Consider the following 27,939-nt stretch of genomic DNA (forward strand, 5'->3'; position numbering starts at 1 on the left):
ATATTCAATGAAAATTAAACAAGAATCATTAAATGAGGGAAGAGGGGAATCATTCTGCTTTGCTAATATTTGTGCATTTATTTTCATACAAGACAATGATAAAAAATATACAAATATCCTATGGACATAAATCAGGAGATGAATAGCTTACATTAATTTGTATTGGTGTGACTCAAATATCGCTGTTTTCAAGTCATAATTCTCAGTTTGGATCTGGGTGGGGCAGTCATACGACCAAAACTAGACAGGAAAGTGATGTTGATCAGTATTTAACATGCACACTGCATGATCAATGGACAATCGTAAATGGTATTTTATGAACAAGCAAATGGATACAATAACTTCCACGGAGTAAACATGTCCTGTTAAAGCTGCCAAAGATAACTTGCTACAAAACTTTGTGCAACAAAAAAAAAAAAAAAAAAAAAAAAAAAAAAGAAATGCAGGCAATCCTATTTGAAACTACACCCATGTCATTCCAGAGAAATGTTCAAATACAAGGCTTTGCTTGAAGATGACTCATCTTAACTAAAGCATTGTGCTGCAAGAACATGGCAACCAAAGTATTTTACTTCTGCAGAATAAAAAAAAGAAAATAAATAAAAATAAAAAAAGGTTAGAGCCAAACTAGAGTCTGAACGGCTTTATCGTCTCGGGAGGACAAGAGGTGGGTAATGTCAATTGCACAGGTCATTGGAGAGAGAGCAGCCATACTGTCAAAACTTTTTTAACGACTGGACATGTTTATAGCAAATTTTCCCCTTCAACAGCAAACTTATATCAATAATATAAGCATGTTCAATCAAAACGGCTTGATTGCCTAGGTCGGAGCTCATAAATAAAATCGAACATGTGCACTCAAATTTCACTGAAAAGCAACACAAGCCTAAAGTCACAGCCAAAAACATAAATAGCATTTCAAGAGAGCAGTAAGAAGTAAAACAATAAAAAAGGGGGACCTCAAGGCACAAGTATATAAATAAATGAATACTGCAAAACGTAATACTCCACAGTAAAATAATTATATGTCTTTTGGCGATGTGGTTGTAATTCAGTATATACAGGTATCCGTGTATTTACCAAGTGGTTGAACTGTAAGAAGGCGAGGAGCTTGGTGGTGAGCATAGCAGGGAAATCTCGATGCGAAAGGTGCACTTTGGTGTCACCTACAGTACATCAGGCTGTCAACTCTGAAGAACCCCCCTATGTGAACGTGATAGCTACGGTGTAGCTGGCCCAAGTAAAATCAGTGAACATGTTTAAAATCTTTTTTTAAAAATCAATCGTCGTCAACGATTATCCACTTTTTTTCCACGATTCCTTAAATGGGCAATAAAACACCATGGGAATACACAAAACCCGGAATATGAATCAGACATTAAACTCACAGTCTGTGACCCCATCTCCATGATATCCATTAACTCAACCTAATGAAACAGCCTTGTGGAGAATCATACATTTTGTATTTAAATATTTGACATTATAAGGAAACAACAGGGGAATGCACTCCTGGATGGCACTTCACCATACATATAAACTTTGGTTATTACACTGTCAATCTTTAAAGATGGAACATGGTGGAAAAAAACAAACAAAAAAAAACCCAATTCTAAAAATACACCCGACATCTGAACACTTGGGTTATTCAGCCAATAAAACGTACACATCTTTGAATGGTCTAAAGCTGTAAACATAAATGCCCTCCTGCATCTGTAGTCTCCCTCGGACACAAGCTAAACGTACTGAACCAGACTGACGGACCATTTATCAATATCATATTCAACAATTAACAAGAGGCCCTCATCCAGGCAGATTAAAATATTTACAACTGGACCCTCTTTTTTTTTTTTTTTTTTTTTTTTTTAATGGCCCATCTCTCTGGCTTGGGGGCCACAGAAAAACAAGGTAAAGTGCATTTTTCCAGGATGACCCACCAATACTTTTTTTAAAAATGTATTTTATTTTTTTTATAACAGAGTGAATTGAGAAAGGAAGCCATTTACCTTTTTTTTTTTTTTTTTTTTTTTTTTTTTTAAAGAACTTCTGCAGATAAACTGCTAGCTACTGTAACCTGTATCCTGAATCAGTAGTTCAAGTAAACGCATACCTGGCTAACTAATGAGCTTGAGGCTCAACGATTAGCCAGTTATTTCACAATAACATCAATATTGTCAGGTTAGCAGTCACATTGTGTCCGAGTTCAGACAGTACACCTATTAAAAAAGAAAAATCTACTAAAGGGGAGTAGAAAAGATACAAGCACAAAAGCAATTTCACATTTCCCATAATCTTTCAGGCTACCTTCCATTTTATATTTTTAGCCCATTTAGTGCTACACTGGATGACTGGTAAACATGCCCACTCAGAGCATCCTTTCTGAGGACTGAGGTAAACTGAGCAGCCCATGCTGCTAATAAGCATTAACTTATTATCCATGAACTGTTAAACACATCAGAAGTCCCTGTCAACTTTTGCTCAAGAGGTCTTGAGCAAACTTCACTTACTGTATGCAAAGTAACATTAAATATGACTCCTCTGCACCACTTACCATAATACACATACAGGGATGCATACATGAAGAACAACATGTGAATGAAACAAATTAAATGACAAAGGGCTGCATGACTAGAATGACAACATGCCAATGTCAACAGCTTTTCCCAATCAAACCCCCCATCTCAATTTTTGTGTATACTGTAGTTTTGTCACGTATTCAACAACAAAAAAAGGACTGATATACAGTGCACAGCCAATGTTGACAGTTCCTAATCTGATTAATGCTTTTTCATGTTATGGGCTGATATTTACAAATTATGCAACAGGCGGAACAGGCTTGGAAACTACAAACCACATTAACCTTCCTCCTAGGAATCCTGACCGATGGAAGCAGCAGCAATGCCTGCCAGGTGGAGTTCATAAGCTTTTATGAGACAGACAGTTACGGTTTTAATTCATACAACTATGGAGGACGCTTTCTGCGGAGAGCAATTGAATAAGTTACTGGCAGTTTTGCTTTCACGATTCCTGCTGACAGCCTCAAAAATAAAGAAAGCATTTGCAAGCAAGACTGAGACACAAAAAGTCCATAAAGGTGGAGGGGGAAAGAGCAGGTATAAAATGAGTGAATACAAGGCATTCTCAGCCTGCACTATATAAAGCTTCTTTAAAGCAGGAGGTCTACAGGGTTATGACCTAGTTCATTCTACAAGGCAGTCATCTTTGCTGTCTCTTTTCGGCATTTTTACAGTCTCAGGTAGACCTCAAAAAATAAATATAAATAAAAACATAAAATGACAATTTTTTTTAAAATCTTACAATCGAGACCTGCAGTACATTTTGTCAGGAACATTCTGGCACATCTTGGAAAGGGACACAAGCCCCTTGTAGCACTGCGGGGCGTCCACACCATGCCTTCATACAAGCAGAATGTGACCTTTAACACAGTGCACTTGAACAAAGGATCAAAACCATGTACAGGACAAAACCGGAAAGGTAGTAAAAACAAAAAAGAGAAAGAAAATGAAATCAATTAAGGCATGCATGAAAGGTGCGGTCAACAAGCCTCTGCTCACACTGAGCCTGCTGTTTCAAGGCCACTCGCTCAGTTCAAACATTACCTACTAAAATGGTGTCGAGGAAATGGGACATAGCTGCCAAAATAAAAGTACACTCGAATATGGTTAAAAGTTCTACTACACCAACCATTTTAAAAGGCCCTTATTTACACAGGGTCCGCTCATGCAAATGGTCTCTGCGTAACACACAGCCAGATATGGAGTGCTCATGTAAACGCATGAACAATGAGTTCTTAAAAAAAAAAATAATAAAAAAAAAATTTAAAAACACATTAAATAAAAAAATAAAATAAAAAATGTATTGTCAAATATACATCACATATACAAATAATTTTCTAGGAAATAATAAAAAATATATATATGTGTGTGTGTACAAACGTATGGTATAAGCAAATATCTATTGGCTTCAATGGTAATGGTAAAAGCAAAGGTCCAGTCAAAATCTATGAACTGATATAGTGTAGTGCAGCTCAGGTGAAAAGCATGGTGTAGCAGGCCAGGACAAATCCAGAGGTGAAAGCCCATGAGTCTTCAGAGTCTGAGGCCATTTCTTTCTTTTCTTTTCTTTTTTTTTTCATTTCCTCCGCAAAATATCATTCCTATGAACAGACCGTTTTAGTTTTAGGAGAAAATAAATCATCCCTCATTCAATCCAGGGGTCCAGTATCTTACAATAAAATGAAAAGGGCTTTACCATTGGGTTAAAGGTATGTTCATGTGCTAGAAGCCATCAACGGGTGGCAATATCACACTTCAACAGCTTACACGGCACATCTATGAATAGCGTATATTAATATTTTGAAGAGAATATACTACACAACCATCAGTATTTAATACAATTGAATGAATACAATACATTTTACAAAGAATTTTACACAGAATGCAATGTACAGCATATCAACTGACAGACTTTGACTGGACACCTCCCTTCTACATTTGACCAAAGTGGCTTTGATAAGAACACAAACCGCGAGACAGAATGTGTGGTTTTCTTAAGGCTATGCAGCAAACTCTGTACCAGTTGGCACGGATGTTCCTTCCCTCTGAAATGTGGTGTGGGTTTAGTAGATAAAGCCGGCACAGAGACAACATGCAATGACACGCACAATCCATCATCCGGGCCACATACTTCGCGGTGAAATCTCTCCTCGACGAGCCAGGTAACTTGGAAACATTTCAACGCGTTCCCAGAACGGTGCGGGATGACATTCCTTCCCTGGAGGGGTCCACATCCTTCCCAGGAAGATCTTAGTTAACTGGAGAGTGAAGAAATGGTAGCGGATGACTGCAGTCAGTAATCTGGAATAGGCGCCAGTTCTGGATGAAGGTTGACGGTTATATTTTTGTATAAGCTGCACAAAGTGATTTTGGGCGTGTAGTTCAAGTTGTTCAAACCATCAAGGTGTTGCCTCTCTTTGGAGTACCTCAGCAGCTTGTACCTGAGAAGGAAAAATGGGAGAATTATCAATCAGATTTTACTTTACCAGCACTCAGCCTGACAAGTGCCAGGTTATTTGCGAAGGATTGTGGATGTGTGCAACAGGATTCCTCTCGCATGTATAAGGTAATTTCCATGTTCTGTGTAAACACATCTGTATCCCAGCAGCAATGAACAGAATCAAGAATAAACTTAAAACTTTGTAAATCAAGATTTAAAACATGCCAGATTAATGGCTCTCAACTTGAAAACCTATATTGCTTTCATCAATGACTAATCACAACAACCACAAAAAAAAAGGAGGTAGGACTAAGGTACAGTTTGAAAAGGTGTGGGTTTAGTCTGCGTCAAAATGAGGGAGGGACTCTGCCGTCCTGACAGTGGTAGGCAAGTCATTCCACCACTGAGGAACCAGAACAGAAAATAGGCGTGAACGTGCAGCTCGACCGCCAGGTGCTCGTAGTGAGGGAACCATAAGGCGATCAGAGCTGGCAGACCGGAGTGGTCTAGCTGGGGAGTAGGGAGTGATTAAGGATTGTATGTAAGGTGGGGCAGTTCCCTTAGCAGCCTGAAATGCCAACACTAGGGCCTTGAATCGGATGTGTGCGGCAACAGGAAGCCAGTAGAGGCCAATGAGGAGTGGGGTGACTTGAGCCGACCTGGGCTGACTGGTGATCAGGTGGGCTGCAGCATTCTGGACCAGCTGGAGGGGCTTGATGGCACAAGCTGGGAGACCGGCTAGGAGGAAGTTGCAGTAATCCAGGCGGGAAATGACGAGCGCCTGGACTAGGAGCTGGGTGGCTTTCTCAGTCAGGAGATGACGGATACGGCGTGTTGTGGTGTGCAAGTGAGTGTCTGTGTGTGTCTCTAAACGTGGTGAAACTCACCTCCCCAGGAACTGCACCTCTCCCCGGTGATGATGTGGAATGGATTTGTACTTCCCCAGGTCTCCCTCAGGTCTGCTTACATTGAACCCAGCAAAGTGCACTCTGAAAGCAACCAGCCACCTTGTCATGCACCCAGTAATTACAGTTATACACTGTCCTACCCTGTAAATTCTACTGAAAATACTCAACATAACACACAGCTGAACTACTTAATACTCGTCTGTGTTGTGTTTATCTTGTCTGCCACCACCAGACACAAGATAAACACAAAGAAAATGTGTGTGTTTAAAGATTATGCACTGGGCAACATTTCAAGGACCATGGTGCTCTAGTGTTAAACACTTTGTAGTGTTTTTCCTACATATGGCACATAGTGGCACATAGTACAAAAGCATTCAAATGGCCATGAAGCTGGAATTACACAGGACACTTGGCACTCACACAGGGGACGCAAAGCCTACCAGTCACAGCTTGTCAGTTACACCAGAAGCATTGCTCTTCACGGCAAATTCATTCCAAGCCCTTTCTTTTGTAAGGTGTGCTGCATGTCATAGCGAACAACTCCCAATGCTTTTCCACCTCGACAATTAACTTTCTATATTCCATGTTTCTCAAGTGGTTATGTGACACACCCATTGTTCATTTGGAGAACTTTATTTAAAAGCAGATCGGACATTAACATCTTTATGATGACACTTGCTTTTAAACTGTACTTCGGTACTTTGATTATTAACAAACATACAGTAATAAACACGGTGCATGTCCACACTATTTCTTTGAAAGTAGCGCACCAGGCATGGTGAAAACTCTGCTACTATCCGTGAGTACTACACAGCCTGGGTAACAACTGTAATCCACTGGCACCAAAAGCGAGCTCCGCACCCTGTCCACTATACGAACGCTAGGCGTCCGGTGTAATTCCAACCTAAGAGGGACGTGGTTTCCTCCTGACTAATGAGGACCTACTGACATTGAAATCCCAAACATCTCAGCCAGAATATGTCAGCCCTGGATATGTCATGAACAAACACCTTTGTTTGCTCATGACAGCAGAAGAGAGTGTTTAGCAGTAAAACCAAATTCTCATGGCCCTGTAGACATTTTGGGTTTGGGGGGAAAACAAGGAGGGCATTCCTCTCTGAGAGTGACCTGTTCCAGAGGTCGTCGTCCTCTCCGCCCCAGCCCCAGAATGCATTGGGAAAGCCGTTAATCTTCCGGAACTGCTCCACGGTGAGGCCGCTCACGCCGCCGAAGAACTCGCTGTACGGGAGGCTGAAAGTGGAGTGAGGCAGGGTCACAATGCGAAGGGTCACAGTGTGAAGGGAGCGCCCAGGCGCACTTACAGCCAGTCAGTGCATCTGGGCACTTACTGGCTGTAAACGCACGGTGGCACACAAACAAACAGCAAATCAAAGCCTTACCTTACTGTGCCACCCAGAGCAATTCACAGAGAAGAGTGGTGGCGTTAAATGAACATAAATAACCAGATTGCTGCACTGCACAGCATCCATAATGCTAAAGTTACCAATAATGCTAGTTATTCATAGTGCACATTCATATTCAACATCACAGTTATCTGTAATGGTAGCTATCCATAATCATCCACGGGGCTAAAGCTATCGGTTAAGTAAGCAATTCATAATGTAAATTGAACAGAAAATGCTAAAGTTATCCTTAGTGCCGAAGTTAATTATAATGCTAGCGAACCAAAATACAAGGTATCCATAATGCTAAAGTTATTCATAGGGCTAAGGTTATCCGTAATGCGAAAGTTAGGTCTACTAGCAGGGATGGGCAGTAAAGTGTACTTTAAACAATGTAAAGTTATGCTGTGAGTGCTTATGGATGGTTGGTACAGAAATAACGTTGATTGTGACACAGACTAGGCAGCGACTCTGCCCTTTGCGTAGACTTTTACAAGGTTATCAGTGTTTGTCCGCAGAAAGTAATGTCATGTATTTAGAATATGTATCTGCATGCTTGCCTGATTTTTTTTTTTTTTTTTTTTTTTTTTTTTTGGGGGGGGGGGGGGGGGTGTTTGGCATGCTCATACTGTTCCTGACTTTTACTCACTGTTAGTCATAGATGCATTTATCTGGTACACGTGGTGAAGTCCACAGACAAGCATAGAGCAAGGTCGCACTGTACAGATAGGGGAAGGGCAAAGATCTAAACCAAACACTGACAAAAATGTACAGCAGGAGGCGCCATTGCCCAAGATATCTTCAGTTCTTAATCTGTTTTTATTTTATTACTATTATTTTTCTGTTTAACCGTAGAATTTGTGATACAGGGCAATTTAGATATTAATAGGAGATTCTGATAACCTGCCTGCTTTATAGAGGCATTTGGGGGTTTAAAGAATTTATTTGCGTTAAACCATTCTGCCCCATTCTGCTCTTTTAGTCCAGTAGTACTTTGCACTTGTCAAGGACTTAATTGAAGATCGTGGTTAGTTGGTTAATGCAATCAGGTGTCATAGTGCCTTTTCAGATAAGACTGGACACCCCTGCCTCAGACAACGAACCCCAAAAAGGCTCCAAAAGCAGACAGTCTGAAGACCTTTTGGCTTTACAGTAAGAAACTTAACAGCCATTTCTGGAAACGACTCTTCTTAGTGTTCACAATAATACACGGACAGTTGTGCAATGCCCATTAAAGAGAGCCAAAATGGCAGATAGAAAATATGTGAATGAATAAGCTTAGCAGGGCTGGGGAACCCTGGTCTTGAAAGACTGTGCTGGGGTTCCTTGGTGCTCACTAAAGTTACTATACACACCATTACAGTGTAACTTGCATGAATGACAAAATCACAGGAAAAAGATAAACCAATTCTGAATCCAACACATACATTTCATAGCCAACTTAAACCTAGCACCCTCTGGCAATCGTGTCACACGATGAAGAATAAATGAAAGAATGGTAAAAAAAAAAAAAAGGAAATAGTAAAACAGGAAACTAGCAGCTGGTAAAAGCATTTTTTCCTACTTCAGAAATAAAAAGTGCTAGCTATTCATTGTACACTAGAGAACTGCGGGTGTGTGTGTGGGGGGGCAGGGTGGAGTAAAAAATAACAACGAAAAAAAGTCTGACCAACTTACCAAGCCTCAACAAACATGGCTGAGTTTGGACTGGAGAAAAAAAAAAAAACCCCACTTGAGTCACAATCTATTCTCAGCCACAAGACATCACTTTGCCAGTCAAATATTCATATTCACATTTCCATCCATCCATTACCCATGCTCCTAGTCAAACTCAGGGGGGCTGCATCCCAGCATGCATTGGGTGCAAGGCATGAACAACCCCTGACAGGGTGCTGCACACACGCACACACACACAGCTTCTTCACTCTCCAGTTAACTAACTAGTATGTCTTTGGGCTGAGTGAGGAAACCGCCCAGACCCCAACCTGAAACCTCTCTCTTGCGAGGCAACAGCATCAACCATTAACAAGCTTCATATAATGAGCAGAGCATGGCTCACTCACATGTACATGTACTTGTCCAGTTTGGCAGCGAAGTGGCGGGGCATTTGACCGCAGCCGTAGTAGTTGCGGTCGTTCTCGGGGATGTGGTCCACGTCGTGGAACACCAGACAGTCCCAGTCCAGGTCCTTCATGGCCTCTTTGAATCCTACGTTGAACAGCATGGCTCGGTTGAAGGGCTGACTTCCTGTCTGCAGAAACCAAACAGTAGGAAGTACGTAAATGAGCGATACATTTCCCTAGACCAGCGTTTCTCAACCTTTGGGTCGCGGGACGTTCTGAAAGGGTCGCGGACGTTATTTATTTATTTATTTATTTATTTATTTATTTATTTGTGTGTGTGTGTGTGTGTGTGTGTGTGTGTGTATAAAAAAAACTTGCTCAGTCTAAAAACGTCCAAGCCCCTGAGCTATCTGAACCTGGTTCTGCACATGATTACCAACAGTTTTGAACATTCAACCAATCAAATGTTAAGCCCATCAGATATTTAATTTAAAATGTATCAACATATCCAGCGTCACTTACTTTGGCGCGCTACACTGATCTCTCGCAAGATCTAGCCTGCTAGTCTAATAAGCTACGATGGATAAATTTCTAAAAAATACCGCAAAATCTCCCTGTACACCTGGTACCAGCTCAGAACATTGCTCTTCAGAAGATCCCCATAAAAAATACAAACGGACGTACGACCCGGATTTTCTCAAATATGGATTTACGTACACTGTGAAGCATGGTGAGCATAAGCCGTTGTGTGTGCTGTGCAATGAAGTACTGGCTAATGAAAGCATGAAGCCTTCGAAATTACAGAGACATTTAGAAACCAAACATGCCAGCCATAAGGATAAACCTCTGGCCTTTTTCCAAGGTAAGAGCCAAAATCTTGAGGCGTCCCAGAAGACATTTGAACGTGCACGTACCGTGCAGGAGCAGGCACTGCGTGCATCCTATCTGGTTTCCTACCAAATCGCCAAGAGTAAAAAGGCCCACACTCTTGCAGAAGAGCTTATCCTTCCATGTGCAATAGACATGTGTACTGTACTCATTGGTGAAAAAGAAGCTGCAAAATTAAAGACAATTCCGTTGTCTAATGATACAGTTCATAGGAGGATCTGTGACATGTCTAATGATGTGGAGCACCAGCTAACCGAACGTCTCGCCACCGACTGTTTCACTTTACAACTTGATGAGTCCACTGACGTGGCTAGCTGTGCCATTCTTTTGGTGTATGCGCGGCATGTGTGGAATAATGATTTTGAAGAGCAGTTTTTGTTTAGTGCAGATTTGCCAAAATCTACCACTGCAGTAGAGATTTTTTCTGCAATGGATGCATATTTGAGTTCAGTGGGGCTCTGCTGGTCAAAGTGTGTTGGCGTGACAACGGATGGGGCAGCCTCAATGACAGGAAGACATTCAGGGGTTGTCAAACGAATTTTGGATGTAGCTGCACCAAACGCTACGTGGAATCATTGCTTTTTGCACAGAGAAGCATTAGCTGCCAAAGACATGGTACCGGAGATTCACGAAACATTGCGAGAGGTCGTGAAAGTTGTCAATTACATGAAGCACAGCGCAAAGAATGCAAGGTGTTTTCAAGCCTTCTGTCAAGAGATGGGTAGCGGCCACGAACAACTGCTTTATCACGCCAAGGTCCATTGGTTATCCAGGGGCAAAGTGTTATCCCGAGTTTACGAGCTCAGAAACGAATTGGCAGCATTTCTAGCAGAGAAAAAGTCAGAGCTGGCAGAACATTTTAACGATGACCTGTGGATCACACGTCTCTCCTATCTTGCTGACATTTTTGATCATTTGAACACTCTGAATGTGTCATTACAAGGGAAGGGACACAACAGATTTGAACAAATGGACAAAATCCATGCATTTAAGAAAAAGCTGCGTCTGTGGTCCAAGCATGTTACCAGCGACAGGTTGGACATGTTACCGAACGTGTGTCATGAGGTAAAAAACCTGATGGATACAGACAGATCAGAGCTGAAAAGGGTCATGCGATCTCATTTGGAGACTGCACACGTGCTTCTCAGATTATTTGCCAGAGGAGGAGAACGCGCTGGCTCACGCTTGGATAAGGGACCCTTTTGGAACTGACGTGGAAACGGTGGCAATGTCATCCGAAGCGCAATCTCAATTGGTGGACCTATCATGTGATCGCGGCCTGCAGAAGAAGTTTTCAGAGTTGACTTTCCCTCAGTTCTGGTGCAGCGTTGCGCACGAATATCCTGCCCTTGGCCACCATGCAATCAGAGTGCTTTTGCCTTTCACTACCACCTATTTATGCGAAGCTGGCTCCTCTGCCCTCACGCAGCTAAAGAACAAATACAGAAACAGACTGAATATCGAACATGATCTTCGGATCGCACTGTCTTCAATCACCCCAAATTTTGACACACTTACCGTATGAAAGGGAGACAGCCCCAGATCTCTCATTAAGAAGTTGATCATAACATGTAAGTCCATCATGTCATTATTGATAGGCCTACAATGTGTATTCGTTATTAAATGTGTATTCATATTCATGTATTCATGTGTAATCATATTTTTATTTTCTAAAATAAATTGTCAAATTATTGGCTTGATGAATAAGCGCTGTTAATTTGCCATTGGGTTTTTTTGGGGGGGGTTAGACAAGAGGGATATCGGAAAGGGGGGTGGGGAAACCAGGAGGGAGGACTAAGGTACAGTTTTAAAAGGTGTGTTTTTAGTCTGTGTCGAAATAGAGGGAGGGATTCTGCTGTACAGTGGTAGGCAAGTCATTCCACCCAGAGATATCAGCCAAGCAGGCTGAGATCTGTGTGGTCACCTGGGTATTGGGGGGGAAGGAAAGAGAGTTGAGAGTCATTGGTGTAAGAATCGTAAGAAAAGCCAAGGGAAGAGATGACAAAACCAAAAGACATGGTGTATAGAGAGAAGAAAAGAGGAACAAGAACTGAGCCCTGCGGGACTCGAGTTTGTAGGGGGTGGGGGTCAGAGACTGAGCCAATCAGAGACTGAGGAGGAAAACCATGCCAGTGCAGATCCTGTGACACCCATCCGAGTCAGCGATGAGAGCAGAATCTCATGGTTGACTATATCGAAGGCGGCCGACAGGTCGAGGAAGATGAGGACAGAGGAGAGCGATTTGGTTTTAGCAGAGTGGAGTGCCTCAGTGACCGCGAGCAGGGTGGTCTCAGTGGAGTGGACTGGTTGGGATCGTGGAGATTGTTCTGGAGAAGATAAGTGGACAGTTGGGAGTAGACAGCCCATTCCAGAGTTTTAGATGGAAAGGGAAGAAGAGAGACAGGCCAGTAGTTGTTCAGAGCAGAGGGGTCAAGAGTAGGTTTTTTGAGCAGGGGAGTGACTCTGGCCCTCTTCAGGGAAGAGGGCATGGTGCCGGAGGAGAGGGAGGTGTTGATTAGAGAGGAGAGAAAAGGGAGAATGTCATCAGATATAGATTGTAGGAGGGGAGAGGGGATGGGGTCAAGAGGACAGGTGGTTGGGCAGTGGGATGTGAGGAGTTTCAAAGTGTCCAGGGAGTCAGAGAGGTGAGAAAAGGAGGATAGGGAGTTGGGGAAGGTAGGAGGGTCAGCAGGGGGAGAGGGTGGGGAGAAGGAATTGCGAATGGCATCTACCTTCTTTTCAAAGAAGGAGACAATGTCATCAGGAGTGAGTGATGAAGGAGGTGGGGGGCGAGAAGAGGAGAAGGTTGAAAACAGTTTGTGAGGATTAGAGGCGGCTACGTTAATTTTAGAGTGAAAGAAGGAAGATTTAGCTAGAGAGGAAGAGGAATAGAAAGATGGAGGCCTTCCCCATTTTCTCTCCGCGGCCCGCAGTTTGATTCGGACAGCTCGTAGAGCACCAGAAAGCCAATGGGGGGGGGGGGGAGCGGGCTAATTTGGTGGTGAGAGGACACAGAGAGTCAAAGGAAGATGAGAGGGAGGACATGAGGGTTGTAGCAGCATCCTCAGGAGACAGTCGAGAAAAAGACTCTGCGGATGGTAGGGAGGAGAGGATTGCAGATGAGAGGGTGGAGGTAGACAGATGGCGTATGTTGCGCTGACAGGTGACAGTGGATGGTGGGAGAGATGGATGGGTGTTAGAGGAGAGTGGAAGAGAAAAAGAGATGAAGGAGTGGTCAGATATATGGAGTGGTGTTACAGAGAGGTTGATTGTTGTGCAGCTCCTTGTGAAGACCAGGTCAAGAAGGTTGCCTGCTTTGTGGGTGGGAGGGGAAAGTGTGAAGGTAAGGTCAAAAGAAGAAAGGACTCTGAGTTCAGGTTGAAGTCACCCAGGAGGATCAGGGGAGTGCCATTGTCTGGTGAGGAGCTAAGGAGGATGTCTATCTCATCCAAGAAGCTCCCCAGAGGACCTTGGGGGCGATAACCAACAATAATAAAGAGTAAAGTAACAGAAAGCGCATGAAATTCAAAAGAAGAGAAGGAGAAGGATGAGGAGAAGACACTAGATCTCCTTGAAGATGAGATTAGGAGACCTGCGCCACCTCCTCTGCCAGAGGTTCGGGGTGCGTGGGGAAAAAGAATAGGCAGAGGAAAGGGCAGCCGGCGTTGGCTGTGTTCTCTTGTTAGTGCCACGTTTCTGTTAAGGCAAGAAAGTCAAGGTTGAGGTGGGAGGCATAGGCTGATATGAAGTCTTACCCCCAGTGCACAATTACATTCTTCGTGACACATTTGACTAGTCTAAACAACAAAGCACTGAAACGGAACATAACGTTACTGTTCACAGCCAGAGGAAATGGCTTGTGCCGTCAATACAGTGAAGATCATAACACTGATTAAGTAAAGATAGGGACGCTAAGGTAATACACAGAAAGCAAAGCGAACAATAAAAATGGAAGAGAAGTGATTACGGCAGGCCAACAGTGTCCTCAATGGGTTACTGAATTGGACTGGGCAGACAGAGGTCCCAGGCTCGACCTGAGGAAGGGGGGCACTTCCATTTTACCCCCAATCATTGCTTCAGTAAAATGATCAGGGCCACATGACCAGGGTTAAAAAGGCAGCAACGCAAGCGCAAGATTGTCATGAGCTTGGTCATGCAAGTGAGGAAGTGTGTTGCGGAAGTGTAAGTGACGTGTTCCTGAAACTGAGAGACTGGTCGTACTTGTTCGATGACGTAGAAGGCAAACTGCAGGCGCTGGTTCTGCAGGAGGGGAATGAGGTACTGGAAAAGAATTGGGAGGTGTTCGTGCCGGTTGCGGAAGGGGATGAGTATGGCCACCTGAGGAGGGAGGGAGGGGGAGGGGGAGGGGGGGGGAGAGAGAGAGAGGGAGAGGGAGAGGGAGAGGGAGAGGAGAGAAAAAGGGAGGGAGTGTAGAGAGCAAGAGATTGTTCCGTTAAAACATTAATTGCAACGTTGACCTTCATTTATATGGAATAATTTTTTTTTTTTAAAACACTAATGAAAAAATAAAACACTCTTACTAAACAAACCACTGTATCAGTCACTCAGCTTAATATGGATAGATCTCATAAACGTCCTCACCACATCCATCTCAACACTGCAATAAAAGTTACAAAGGCCGGTAATAACAATCCCTGATCTGGCATACGGCCAAGCTGACATCATCAGCCAACACTGACGTCAGAGCAAGCGTCTGCGGGTGAAAAAGCAAACTGAACCCGAGCCTACAGGGGATGAGCGCCCTGGCCCACACTCACCTTCCAGCGCGGCTTGCAGTCCCGTGGCTTCCAGTGGCCTGCAGGCCCCATGTCTGAGCTCCGGGAAAACCTCTGGAGGATCTTCTCCATGGGTATTTCGGTCATATTAACATCAATATGACCCTCTGTAAGACGGGAACATGTGAGTGTATGAGTCATTCAGCTTACGCTCTGACACGTCATCTTCAATAACGCCAGAGCTTAAATTCCATAAAAAGAGATAATCACACACAATAATGCTCCCAAGTCATTTATTGTATTTTTAAAAAAGCAAACAAAAAAAACATACACAGTGTCTACCTTCAGGGTGTACACATCATACTGTAGAAAAGTGTTATTGATGCAATACATGATATAGCAGCACGATAGTGTGAGACTATCTTTCTCTTTTTATGATTCTCTCCTTCAGTGACCAACATTTTTGGGCATGCATATTGCCTCCTTATCAAGGAGACTGAATTCTAGAATTCTATAAATACAGGGCTATCACTGGAGGATAACCCATATCTTGGCTCAAGACAGATAATTCATTAGCATTTTAACACTAAATTTGGTTGCAGATAGCTGGCTTTTGGCCATGCAAACAGTTAGCCACAATGGTGCGTGGGGCTCTCTGGCCATCAATAAGTGATGCACTTCAAACTGTAGTTGAAACGTTAAAGCATTTCAGAGAAAGGCCTTTTGGGACAAAGACATGTCCCACCACAGGAGAGCGTATGAACTGTATGCATGCAATCCATGTACACAGCCTGATGCTTTCTGAAGCAATTAAGGTTCAACATCTTTCTCATGGGTGAAACTGCTTTGCCCCACCAGGGAAACAAATCAGCAATCTCCCAACATAGCACTAAACTACCATGTTCACAAAAAAGAAAACGTGTCCCACTTATCGGAAGCATAAACCGTTCCACAGGCTGATACTGCCTACTTCCACGCTCTGTTCAAAAGAACATCCTGGTCAGAGCAATGTCCCATGGGAAACCATTGTTTCATCTGAAAACCCCCACATTGACAGCTTCTAACATCCCTATCACAGCACTGCATACAGAGAACAGGGGTTTCTAACATCCCTATCACAGCACTGCAGGGCTATGCAGTCTGCAGTGACCAATAGCACCCTGGGTTTTATTCAGTGCGTTTTCATATAGGAGGCTGAACCCGGAAAGCTGAAGCCAAATGGGTTTCCCCTGAAGGGAGTCCAACCTAACCACTTCAGAATATTTCAGGAGGACAGTAATTCTCCAGAGTGTGGAGGGATGAGGAAGAGGAATAAAGAATATGTATGAATACGTATGTACTGTATGCACACAATCCATTTACACGGCCCAGTGTTACTTGAGTTCAGGAGTAAACATTAGCATCTACATGTGGCTGTTAAACAGGAAAAATCACAAGCAATTAGCATTTAAAACCCGCATTTGAAGTTGAGTTTACACAGACTGACATTAACAGCACAACAGCTTCCAGCAAAACAGCTTCCAGCTTCCGCCCACAGCTTCCAGCTTCAACAAACTGTCAGAGAGAACCTAATATACAGTCTCCTCAAAAAGTATTGGAACAGCAAGGTCAATTCCTTTTGTTGAGCGATACACTGAAGACAACTGAATTTGAGGTCACAATATGTACATGATGACAGATCCGAATTTCAGCTTTTATTTCCTTGCATTTTTATCAAGATGGTTTAGCAACTTAGAACATATCACCTTTTGTATCAGACCCCCCCAATTTCTTAGGTGAGCAATAGTATTGGAACATGGCAGGTGTTCCTTTTGGCCCAGATGTGTCTTTTTCCCCAGTGACCCAGTTCCACCTCCGGTTTTACACCCAGTTTAATTTCTTGGTCAACCCGAACTCTGAGGTTTCTATCTCTGAGGTTGTATGGTGACAGTATGTAGCATGCACTGCAGGTGGCAATTCCGGCTGATTATACGCAGTTGGCTGTGGTGAATGATGGTGAAGTTCTGTAGCATAGTAGGGCGGCCTGTAGCATAGTGGTTAAGGAAAATGACTGGGACCCGCAAGGTCACTGGTTCGATTCCCGGTGCAGCCACAATATGATCCGTACAGCCGCTGCGTCCTTGAGCAAGGCCCTTGAGCCTGCATTGCTCCAGGGGAGGATTGTCTCCTGCTTAGTCTCATCAACTGTATGTCACTCTGTCTGCCAAATGCCATTAATGTAATGTAATGTAATGAAGTTCTTACTCATAGAAGGCAGTTTTTCTGGGCACGGGAGGTTCTGCGCGTAGGTGAAGTTCTCGGGGAGGTATGCGATGGGCTGAGCGATGACCTCGCTGGAGTTGCTGCCATCGGGATAATCTGCGGAGAGGGAGGGGGTTCAAAGAGTTAACCTGCTGGGTCTTCCAGGCTGTTTGCTAATGCACCCCATCGCACACTAAAAAAATGAGGCCGCAAAACCAGACACCCCTGAAACTCCACCCCAGCCGTTATGGAATGTGTGGTCTTCGCGTCTTTAACCAGCCAAACCACGCTCAAAGTCTGTCTGTGTGATAGATTGGCATCAAGTTAATCCTCTTTACAGAAGAAACACCACCCACGGCAGGTCTACCTGCCTCAGCATATCATTGAATTAAAACACAACTAACTGGCAACAACTGAGAGGTGACGCAACCTCACCAAGAGCAGATGGATCAATCCGGCGAGTTCCGCCGATCACAGCTTGATTAGCGGCTATGCTTCAGAGGCCTTCATCCTCCTAACGGAAGTGCGGTTCCCCAGGGAGAGAGGCCCAGAGGAGCCAAGGCTACGCAGTGCCTACCTGTTCCATTGAGCGTGCCGTTCTTATTGGTGTAGAGCCGGATCATGTGCCCGAACGTCCGCACGTTGTCTCTCAGCATAATGCCCTGGGCTTGGACCATGAAGTAGTAGGTGTTCGCTGCAAAGAAACGAGAGTGCATTTATGGGGGGTTTGGGGAAAAACAACACCGGAACACAACATTCACAGACAGACTGCTGCTTCTAAATAGGCTAAAAAAGCACTACTACATCACAGACTCTCTTTATAGTATTCTATGGTTATGGAACAAGAAGCTATGCAACTGCGAAACAGACAGCTTTTCTCAATTTAAAAAACTAAGGATTTACTCGGTCCAGTTTTCTTATATTGTACAAAATTCCACCCCTTTCCATTTAATGCACTCTTGTCATTGCTATATGCAGTATTTTCTCCAGGGCTAAAGTAATTAGTTAAGGCCTTACGAAATTAAACCAGCCAAAAAAAAGAAAAAATGTATACTGCGTCAGCCGTTGTTAATTGATATGTACTATAAGGTAAGAGAAATGCTGAAATTATATTAATGATTTCTGTTAAAACCAGAATAATTTCAAAAAACGCGTTATACAGTTCATTTTGCTGTAAAGAAATGCAACTTCAAATGAAAATGCATTTGATAGAATTGAAAACTTGTCAAATAGATGCTGGTATATGAACAGAAACAGCACGGCTGCAATGCAAATTCATCATGTTACCATTTAGATTTTGGTATATCATGTCAGAAAACATGTTCTCTCATTCCTTAGAAAGCATTTACAGTGAAATAATATGCTAGTTTATGTGTGTACACAGATCTTTAGAAGGGTAGGGGAGAAAACAATGGGTTTCTGGGGAAATGAGCGAATCTGTAAGGGAAAGCGGCTTCCTGTCACGGGATTGTTTAGAGTTGGGTTAAAGCCATGGAGTGTTCCTGTTTGTGCGATAACTCTGGGTGTGTGGGGGGAAAGGACTGGAACACCAGAAAAACAAATCACAGTGGGAGCCTCATCGCCCACTTTCCAGATGTCTAATCCTCGTGCCAGAGCTGTCCTTTTCCACACCACAAGGATTTTCATTTGCGAGTGAGATCGGTATCACAAAGCAGTATTACCGAGTTAGCTGGATAAGTTCACCCAGAACAGCCGTTTCTACTTCAGTCCATGTTCCAGTTCTGGGAGGCTTCCGGGTTTTACTACTCCGTGAACTTATCCAGGTAACTCCGTAATCCTGCTTGGAGACATGCCCCTTGGAAGGAAACATTAAAGATACTTATTAAACTGAAAAACAAACTTCAATAAATACACAAAAAAGCACCCAGACCTGCCGCCACACAAAGTGCAATCATTCCCACATGCCACACTCCACACTCAAAATCAAGCATTTCTGAGGTACCCACATACCTACCATGAACCTTGTCAGGGCTGTTAGAATGAGTGCAATGCTAAGCTAGCTCTAAAGACAGTCACCCAGACCTGCATTAGCTCACTGGTGCATTAAATACATCAAGCCACATGTGCGCATTGGTGAACCATCAGCCCTCTAAAATAATTAATTCCCATGTGATCCAATACAGTGCCAGTGGGCTGGAACTACATAAAAAAGCTGTTAATTTCTCAAAGAGAGCCAGAGACATTTCAAGACTCTAACCCTAACCCTAGTGTCATATAGATGGATAGTGGGACATGCTCTCTTTTCGAGGCATCACATTAAATGACATTACATTATTGGCATTTGGCAGACACTCTTATCCAGAGCGATGTACAGTTGATTAGACTAAGCAGGAGACAATCCTCCCCTGGAGCAATGCAGGGTTAAGGGCCTTGCTCAAGGGCCCAACGGCTGTGCGGATCTTATTGTGACTACACCGGGATTAGAACCACCGACCTTGCGTGTCCCAGTCATTTACCTTAACCACTATGCTACAGGCTGGACTAACTGCCAGGCATGCTTTGCTTATGCAGAAAAATGCACCACATCAGAAAGGCTGCAAAAATACCTCCATGTTAAATTCAGAACAGCTATTCTCAACTTCTTGTAAGCTGTGTTAATCAGTTCATGCCAAACTGCACGAGAAGAACTCAAAAGCGCTCCCTTAATTGAAAGCATGGCCCTGCTAGAAGTCTAGACTACACAAAGTAATTTAAAACAGGTAACCAGAACAACATGACAGTAACCTCTTAAAAGGAGATTGCGATCTCCGCTGGCTGTTAATTTAGGGACCAAAGCCAAGTGTATCGCATAGTCTCACAAACACAGTATAGGGTTATGATCACTGACCTACAACACAGGGATGGGGAAGTATAATCAGTCAATTATTTATTTAATTGTTGGGGAAAATGATCGATTCATTAATTAGGGGGGAAAAGAAGAACCAGAGCTATTAGCCATTCACAATTTTGAATTTTGACCAAGGACCTAGCAAACGTTAACCAGAGGAACAACCACTTGCATTAGAGCCGAGCTACCGCTATATAAAAAAAAATAAAATGGGAAAAAATGAAAATGAAATTGCATGTACACATTCACATAAATGCAAGTCTGTAAAGCCAGGATGTGGCATTACACTACTGTGTTAAGCTGCTCTTACTACAGAAACTGTCCCCAGGTACTGTTTGGCACTGCAGCAAAGCGGAATCTAAGCTACCACATCCGGGGCAGCGCCAGCCTTCAGTCACTGTGACGCAGATAACAGCCCCCAAATGTATTGTTGACTCTCTGACGTCAACAATAGCACAGCCAGTCGCATCCTGAGGCTTTCATACGTTATAAAACCGAGGGCATAGTTGGCCATGACACTGTGCATGTTCTCCCAGGTAAAGCACAGAACCACTCCCTCTTTAACCTTGCCTAGTTAGGAATGCTAATCCGCAGCATCAAAGTCGTCAGATATCAGGTATTTAGTGTTATGGGCAGACTACCTGCATTGCATAATTACAGGGAAACAAACAACCGAAGCAGCCTGCCTGATTCATGGCAGCCTGACAGGCAATTCTGAGCAGTTTCATTATACAATACACATTTTTTTAATTTTATTCACAAGCTATCCCAAATTACTCCCAGGAGGAACTTAATAGCATTCCACACCTTAGGGGCAGCCTTTTCCCATTTGGATACAAACATAGGCAGCAGAGAAGTAAAAATAATCAATAAAATAAATATTTTAAATGATGTGGATTGAATTGTCATCAACACCAACAGAATGCTGCTGGTGCTAGCCAACGCACAGGGAATTTCATCCTGCACTCAAGCACATGAAGGTTGGACACCACATCAAAATCAGCCTTTTTGACTCCATGTGCAAGAACAGACAGGCCAGTAATAAAGGGAAGGTTTCATTGTATTTTTTAATATGTGAAAGGGAAAGAGCAGTTGTACAGCTCTGGGGCCTCATTTATAAACGTTGCGTAAGCACAAAAGAATGCGTACGCCACTTTTTAAGCAAACTTTGGCATTTATAAAAAAATGAACTTGACGGGAAAATGTGCGGTCCTCCACGGAAACTCTGACCCATGCGTACGCACATTAACTGGAGAAATGAGAAACTGCGCCTTTAATGCTCGTGACGTAAGACCAGGAAAACGGGAAGTGAAACAGGATTTAAAAAGGTAAAAAGATTTGCCGGGAGTTGTGGCTGGGTATGGCTGCTGTAAGGACGTGCTTCGTCCCTGTTATACTTATTAAAGTGTTGTGTTGTTGAATCTCGCTATACGGGTTCTCTCCCTTCCTAAGTGCAACACAACATTTGGCGACGAGATAAGTCGAAAATGATATACAACAGATACCACTGTGTAAAATAAATCGAAATTGATTGTTGTTGATTGTACTCTTAAAGGGTTCTGATTTTCTGCATGTTTACACTAGGACTCGGAACTATACTGTCCTCTCAGGTCCTATTTGCACTTGTTCTTGTGTTTAATTTGCACTTTGTTGTACGTCGCTCTGGATAAGAGCGTCTGCTAAATGCCATGCAATGTAATGTAATGTAATGTAATGAAATATTACCTCTCACGTATCATATACGAAGAGTTAATTTGCAAAAACGGATAAAAGCCTCTCTTACAACGAATAAACAAACAGCTGTTTGATTGATGCTCCCTGGAGTGCCCAAAAAATATGATTTAGGATGATAAATATAAACGGAGATGTTGTTAATAATTGCTATTAATAATAATCCCTCTAAAAAATGTAGACGAATTGTTAAACAATACTTCATGTTATTAAATGTATTCTCATAAATAATATGGTGAACAGTCGGACAAATTGCGCTGCACTGATGCCGTTTACAATGCGTCAGTCGGGCAGATACGAGCATAGTTTCATATATTGTTATCATATTAATATATTATGTGTTATAATGTGTTCATTGTTATTAATTTTTGTTCGTTTTATCTCTTAATTTTGTAACTGTGTTTTCAATGGTGCTAGACAAATAACGTGTATTATTATTATTATTATCATCGTCGTCATCATCACATTCGTTGTGCAGAACTGTTCGTCATTTACAATCAATCAGGATAATTCCCACACCTGTAGCTTTTCAGAGGCAATCAAATGGCTGAAATCCCTTTTCTTGGCCTTCTTTTCAGCGTTTGCAATTGTTGTCTTCGTGAAATGCATATTCATTAGGGGTGTTTCACTGCCTATTTATAGGCAACTGTGGGCGGGACATGAAGCTGGCAAAGTTGCACCACATTTAGAGTTGATTGTGATTTATAAAGGAAAACTGGCATGGGACGTGCGTATGCACTGTTTTATAAATCAGAATATTGTTTTGCGTACGCACGTCCTAGGTTTCATGCTTACGCAACCTTTTGACATGAATCCTAAGCACAGTTTTATAAATGAGGCCCCTGGAGCGATATTAGCTCAGGAGGTGAGAGCAGTCGTCTGGCAGTCAGAGAATTGCTGGTTCAATCACCCACACTGGCTGTTTCAAAGTGTCCCTGAGCAAGACACTAAACCACTTTGGATTAACAAGCTTTCAATTTACCATGCTGTAAAGTAGCATATACATTCCCATATAGCGGTCAGGCTCTACTGCACACACAATAATTACACCAAGATGGAACGGCACCACCCTCAAAGGAAGTAAGATTTGGGCCTGACTCACTCTTCTCTTACTGTGTTTGAAGTTCATTGTGAGGTGGTCCACAAACATAGGAACCACAGTCTTAAGAGAGATGAACACTTTGGAATAAAGGCAACTTTCTATTCACTCCCTTAAACAAACATTTCCTGTGCAAGGTCAACATTTGTGGCAACATTTTCAGCATCTTGCACGGAGTACACCATCGGTAAGCTTAATGGACAGTGCAAATTTAATTTAGTTTTTGCCGTAAAGAGCAAACTCAACATGGACTGAGCACCAATTATTGACTAATTGTAAACGGGACAGTCCTTAACGTCGAAGGTAGGTAACAGAATAACCTTCTGACCAACATTTGCGTCCCCATTTCCATGTGTAACAAAAACACATGCAGTTCAAACAAGATACAGTTGCCATTGCCCTTTGAAGACGGGACCCAGTTAATCATTCTTGCTTGAAAGAAAGGCCTTTCTATCAAACGCGATTCCACCCATTGACATAACACAAAGTACAGGTCACACAAAGGGATCGGGCAGCACTGTCAGGCTAATGAGAAGGGTGCAGGTGGAATACGAGTAACACTGAGTGCTTGACAGATACTGGAGCCACCGCAGACAGGATGACAGCACTGGACTTCAGCCACAGCCAAGAGTTGTGAAACACTGCAACAGAATGATCCACACATGTGGAGAGTGAACAGGAAGTAGCATCTGATTACAAATTTAAAACAAAGACGATGTTTGACCTGGAGAATAAAGCTTCCACATAAATGGTTTTGGGCACCTAATGGGACAAACTGATTGGTAGTTCTAATGGAGGAAGAACCAGACACCATACGCTGTAGGAGGTGAGCCATGAAACTGCACTTCAATTCTTTGGAAACAAAATGTTGGGGGTTTTTTTAAGCTTAAGAACGTAGTTTATGTCAGGAACATTGTCAGTTCTATGAATCTGACATTTTTCACACCATTCCCTGCAAACTGTAGAGACTACTGTGCGTGACAATCCCAGGAGATCAGCAGTTTCTGAGATATTCAAACCACCTGGCACCAATAATCATTCCATGTGAAAGTCACTTAGATCACCTTTCTTCCCCATTCTGACAATTGTTCTGAAAAACAGCTAAACCAATTGACCACATCCGCATGCCTTTATGCATTGAGTTGCTGCCATATGATTGGCTGATTAAATATTTGCATTAACAAGCTGGTTTACCTAATAAAGTGCTCAGTGAGTGTGTATTGAGGCAGACAAGTTTTTTCATGCCTAAAGAAGATAAAACTGGAATAAAAGACTTCTGTTGCTATTGGGGTTTAAGTAAACGCCCTTAAGGAAGTTCCCATTCCCAATTGATTTCCTTTTTATTGGCTGGTAACAGGCTCAGCACTACTTTGTAGCAAAACTACCCAGAATCCATATTTTCCCATTGTTCGTACAATTCATTTCTATGGGCATTATGGCTAATGCTAGCATCGGAACAATCTCTGCTAAAACTGCCTCTAGAGAATGTGAGAAGGAAAGACTTAAGTCAGTCTGTCGCCCATATGTGTCCGACAGGCTTAACAAAATGACAATTATGGCGACAGCAAGCAGAGCTCACAGATAAAGACAGCAGGCTGCAGAACAAACAGAACTCGGTCTTGTGGTTTTTAATCAGTTGGAATGTTATAACTCACAGCCAGATACCAAACAAACTGGAAATATTACACTCCCAAATGGAGATAACACATGCACATGCACCACACCACACACACACTTGAATCTGTGCAATTGTTTCAATCCAGCAAGTGAAGTTCTTTTTTTCCCAATAAGCCATTTTGGGATAATTTCTCTCAACAAGAGCAGATTATTTTTTATAATCTCATCCAGGCAAAAGCGAACATGATTGGCTTTTTGCTTGTTGAACATTGAAATGTGCACATAATTAAATGGAATTCTACACCTTTCTTATGAGCATAGAAGCTTGCGGTGCAAGTGTCCTTAAATTTAACTGCCTCTCCGAAAGCAATGGAGACATTGAGAGCCTTAAACATTACACACCCAAAAAAGATGTGTGAGGACAATATGGGTGACTGGTTCAGCTCAATCTGATAAGCAAACATAATGCTACATAATCATAAGTTCCACGGCCTGGCACGCCAATCCGTTTGTTTTAAATGGCATCATTCATTTACTGAGGGAGCACCTGTAAACAGAGTGACTCACCTCAGGTTCATTATTTCAAGAAAACAAACCTCAATTCAGTTAAATAGAATATTTCTTATGGTAGAAAGACAATCTATTGACCTCTAAACTGAAAAAAAGAACAAGCTAGACAAAGCTTTAATTAATGCAAAATAGGCATTGTTCACATGGAAGTAAATTTGCAAGTGACAACTGGCACAGTGCCTGTGGCTTGTGTTGCATGTGAGAAAACTGGAAATGGAGTCAGTCAAAATCAAAACAAAAAAAGAATGTTTAAAACTGTGCAATGATCGTCAAAAAAATATATATATATATATGTGGTCTAGGGAGATGCTATCTACACATTCCCCAGGACTGGAGATTGATTTTTTTTCACACAAAAACAGGATACCTTGTAGTATGTAGGCAGCAACAACACGTGCTGATGGCTTGCAATGTCCAACTTCATTTAAGATTGCAGACTGATAGGGAAAACTTGTGTTTCCTACAGAGATAGCTCCAATAACCAAAGGCTCTCAGTCCTACAAAAGATTCCCTTCTGATCTCCTGCAAACATATGTCTAGTGATCTGTGGCCACTTTGAATGGGGGCAATGAACAGCATAATTCCGAACACTGACATTGTGTGCATGCTACTTGTGTGCACAGCACAGCAATGACAAAGAGCAGAACTGTCACGACTAGTATGTCAATAGGCAATGTTAACTGAGGAATGAGGCAAATAAAGACTGCAACATACTCGACAAATTTAGAAAAAATGAAGCCAAACCTGTTGCTCTGGTGGCATTGAAATTGTACATTCGAGCACAGGAATTGGACACATGTACACAGCAGGTGTGTAAATTATGAATACATGGTGTCATTCTGAAAATACATTAAAATTGCTGTACATTCTTATGTCCTGGCAGTGTTCCAAAACAAATACTGTATAGCTTTTGAGGTGTGGATTCAGTGTTTAATGGTGATAGGTTAGGGCTTATGTCACTGATGTGAAACAATGCGTGAAAAATATAATTCCACTAGACATGGAGCCAAGTCACCTGAAATAATGTAGAAAACGGATGTAGTATGTTTCAGTAATGGGATGCATTAATGAATGTTACTTAGATCCAGGATAGGATTAATAGCATAACCTATGTAATAGACTGCCTGTGTATATGCGCAGATATATACTTTTTTAGGCTTCAAAAACGTTTTTGCTGTTAGACTTTTTATGATCTCCACAGTGACCACTCTATGGCAGGGAGTTTGCTTTTATAGTCATTGAACTGTGACAGGTGAAAAGTGAAAGCGCTGAGGGCTGCACGTCAGTTGGGTTTAACTTCAAGAGACTCCACTCAGTCATTGCACATAAGTTAGACAATTTATAACTGGACTTCCCACTAATTATTTTCACTACTTTATTTTACGGAGTAGCGAGATAATAACGCTTGCATTTACAGGCACCTGCTGTAACTTATACTGCAAATAAAGGAGATATTCTGCTAGCGTATTTCGCTGAGTAACGTTAGTTATGCTACTCGAACTATTAGTTAACTAGTAGCTATTGTTTGACAAAATGGTCAGAAATTCGCAAGAAAAGTCCATCACAGACCGCAATGTCATAATAGCCGCTAACTAGCTAGCATGCAGGTGCACTTGCTAGAAGTGGGTGACTAACGTTAATGTCAGCGAACGTTAGCTATAGCCATATCCTGCCGTTTTCATCAGCATGTCACATAGCCAACAGCTAACTTAGTAACCTAAGGACAGATAGAAACGTTGATATGTCACTTAACTTCAATCTGTAGTGGCTAGCGTTATGCAGCCGAGTGAGTTATCCACGCGATGCTAGCTAAAAACATTTTGCTGAAGTGTCGATTTCAGAATTAGCCCTGCTTGGTTTCGGCTAGCTAACGCTGGTAGCGAGCTGCTGCAAACGGCTGCAACGACAGCGAGTTAGCAAACGTAGCAAGCTAGCAGGAAAACGTGCGACACGAATTACCGGACAAATATACTCACCAATTCCTGGAGATACGTAAATGAAGTAGAGACAAGACGTAGACAGAGAAAATAAAAAAATGAAGGCAAAAAAGGAGCGGTTTGATACCCGCAGCAACCGCCTCCAATTCAACATTTTTGCTTAGAGCCGCTGACCGAAACGAAGTAATGATCCCATAAAAGACTGCGTTGGAAACAATCTTTTAATCGATAGCTAGTGTAAAGCTCGAATAGATTTAAAATCAAATTTTCGATACAGTCCGCATCGTGTCTGCTGGGGAGAGGGGGGCGTCGGGTGGGTGCAGTAAAAAATGCAATGTAGTCAGAAAAAGGGTACTGCTATCCCAAGCAAGAAATTTCCAGATTGAAAACCAGGCCTTATGATCAAGCGCCGTCAAGCCTCCAAACCAGTCGCCGACAAGACATGTTGTAACAGTCCGTCCAGAACACGGTTGTTGTTTTTCAGTAACAACCCAGCAGTTCCTCCATGTGTAGATACCTTTTCTTCCGACAATGACTGTCGAGTGACCCTGGGAAAACGGGTCTGCGCCGCCGCTTCTCTGAATTGCTGATGGTTTTCCTTCTGCGCCCGCTAGCCACCCAGCAATCCCGCTACTACACGCTCAATCTTTCTTGACGATATCGGATATGGAAGCGTGCAAATAGCAACAGGATTTAATGAGCGACGGCAAATACACAAAATGTTCATTTAGATACATTTAGGGTGATAAAGAAATATAAAATAGTCTGATTTGAATTATGCCTACCGGCTTACCCCCATACATTGTCTACGGTAAGTGCAACCTTCTCCGGCAAGCCCCCGCCCTCCCAGTTATCACTATAGCAACCACTCTGACTGCAGTGAAG

The 27,939-nt window shown here is 42.6% G+C and overlaps 1 protein-coding gene across 4 annotated transcripts; it reads right to left on the minus strand.

Annotated features, from left to right (window-relative positions):
- Window positions 1-52: 52 nt before the first annotated feature.
- Window positions 53-27,939, minus strand: LOC133136940 (beta-1,4-galactosyltransferase 6-like). 4 transcript variants are annotated; one of them, XM_061254826.1, is made up of 9 exons: window positions 27,848-27,939; window positions 17,830-17,946; window positions 17,256-17,369; window positions 15,054-15,178; window positions 14,497-14,613; window positions 9,388-9,575; window positions 7,050-7,172; window positions 5,901-6,002; window positions 53-5,014 (listed from the first exon to the last, which is right to left on the minus strand). In XM_061254826.1, the coding sequence occupies exons 1-9, from the start codon at window positions 27,855-27,857 to the stop codon at window positions 4,867-4,869; spliced, it is 1,044 nt and encodes a 347-aa protein (XP_061110810.1). In that variant the 5' UTR covers window positions 27,858-27,939; the 3' UTR covers window positions 53-4,866. The 4 variants fall into 4 exon arrangements, with proteins under 4 accessions (XP_061110810.1, XP_061110812.1, XP_061110809.1 ...); XM_061254828.1 differs by having other exon boundaries at window positions 27,572-27,928; XM_061254825.1 differs by having other exon boundaries at window positions 27,094-27,928.

This window comes from Conger conger, chromosome 9 (genome assembly GCF_963514075.1).
Source record: "Conger conger chromosome 9, fConCon1.1, whole genome shotgun sequence".
Lineage (NCBI taxonomy): Eukaryota > Metazoa > Chordata > Actinopteri > Anguilliformes > Congridae > Conger > Conger conger.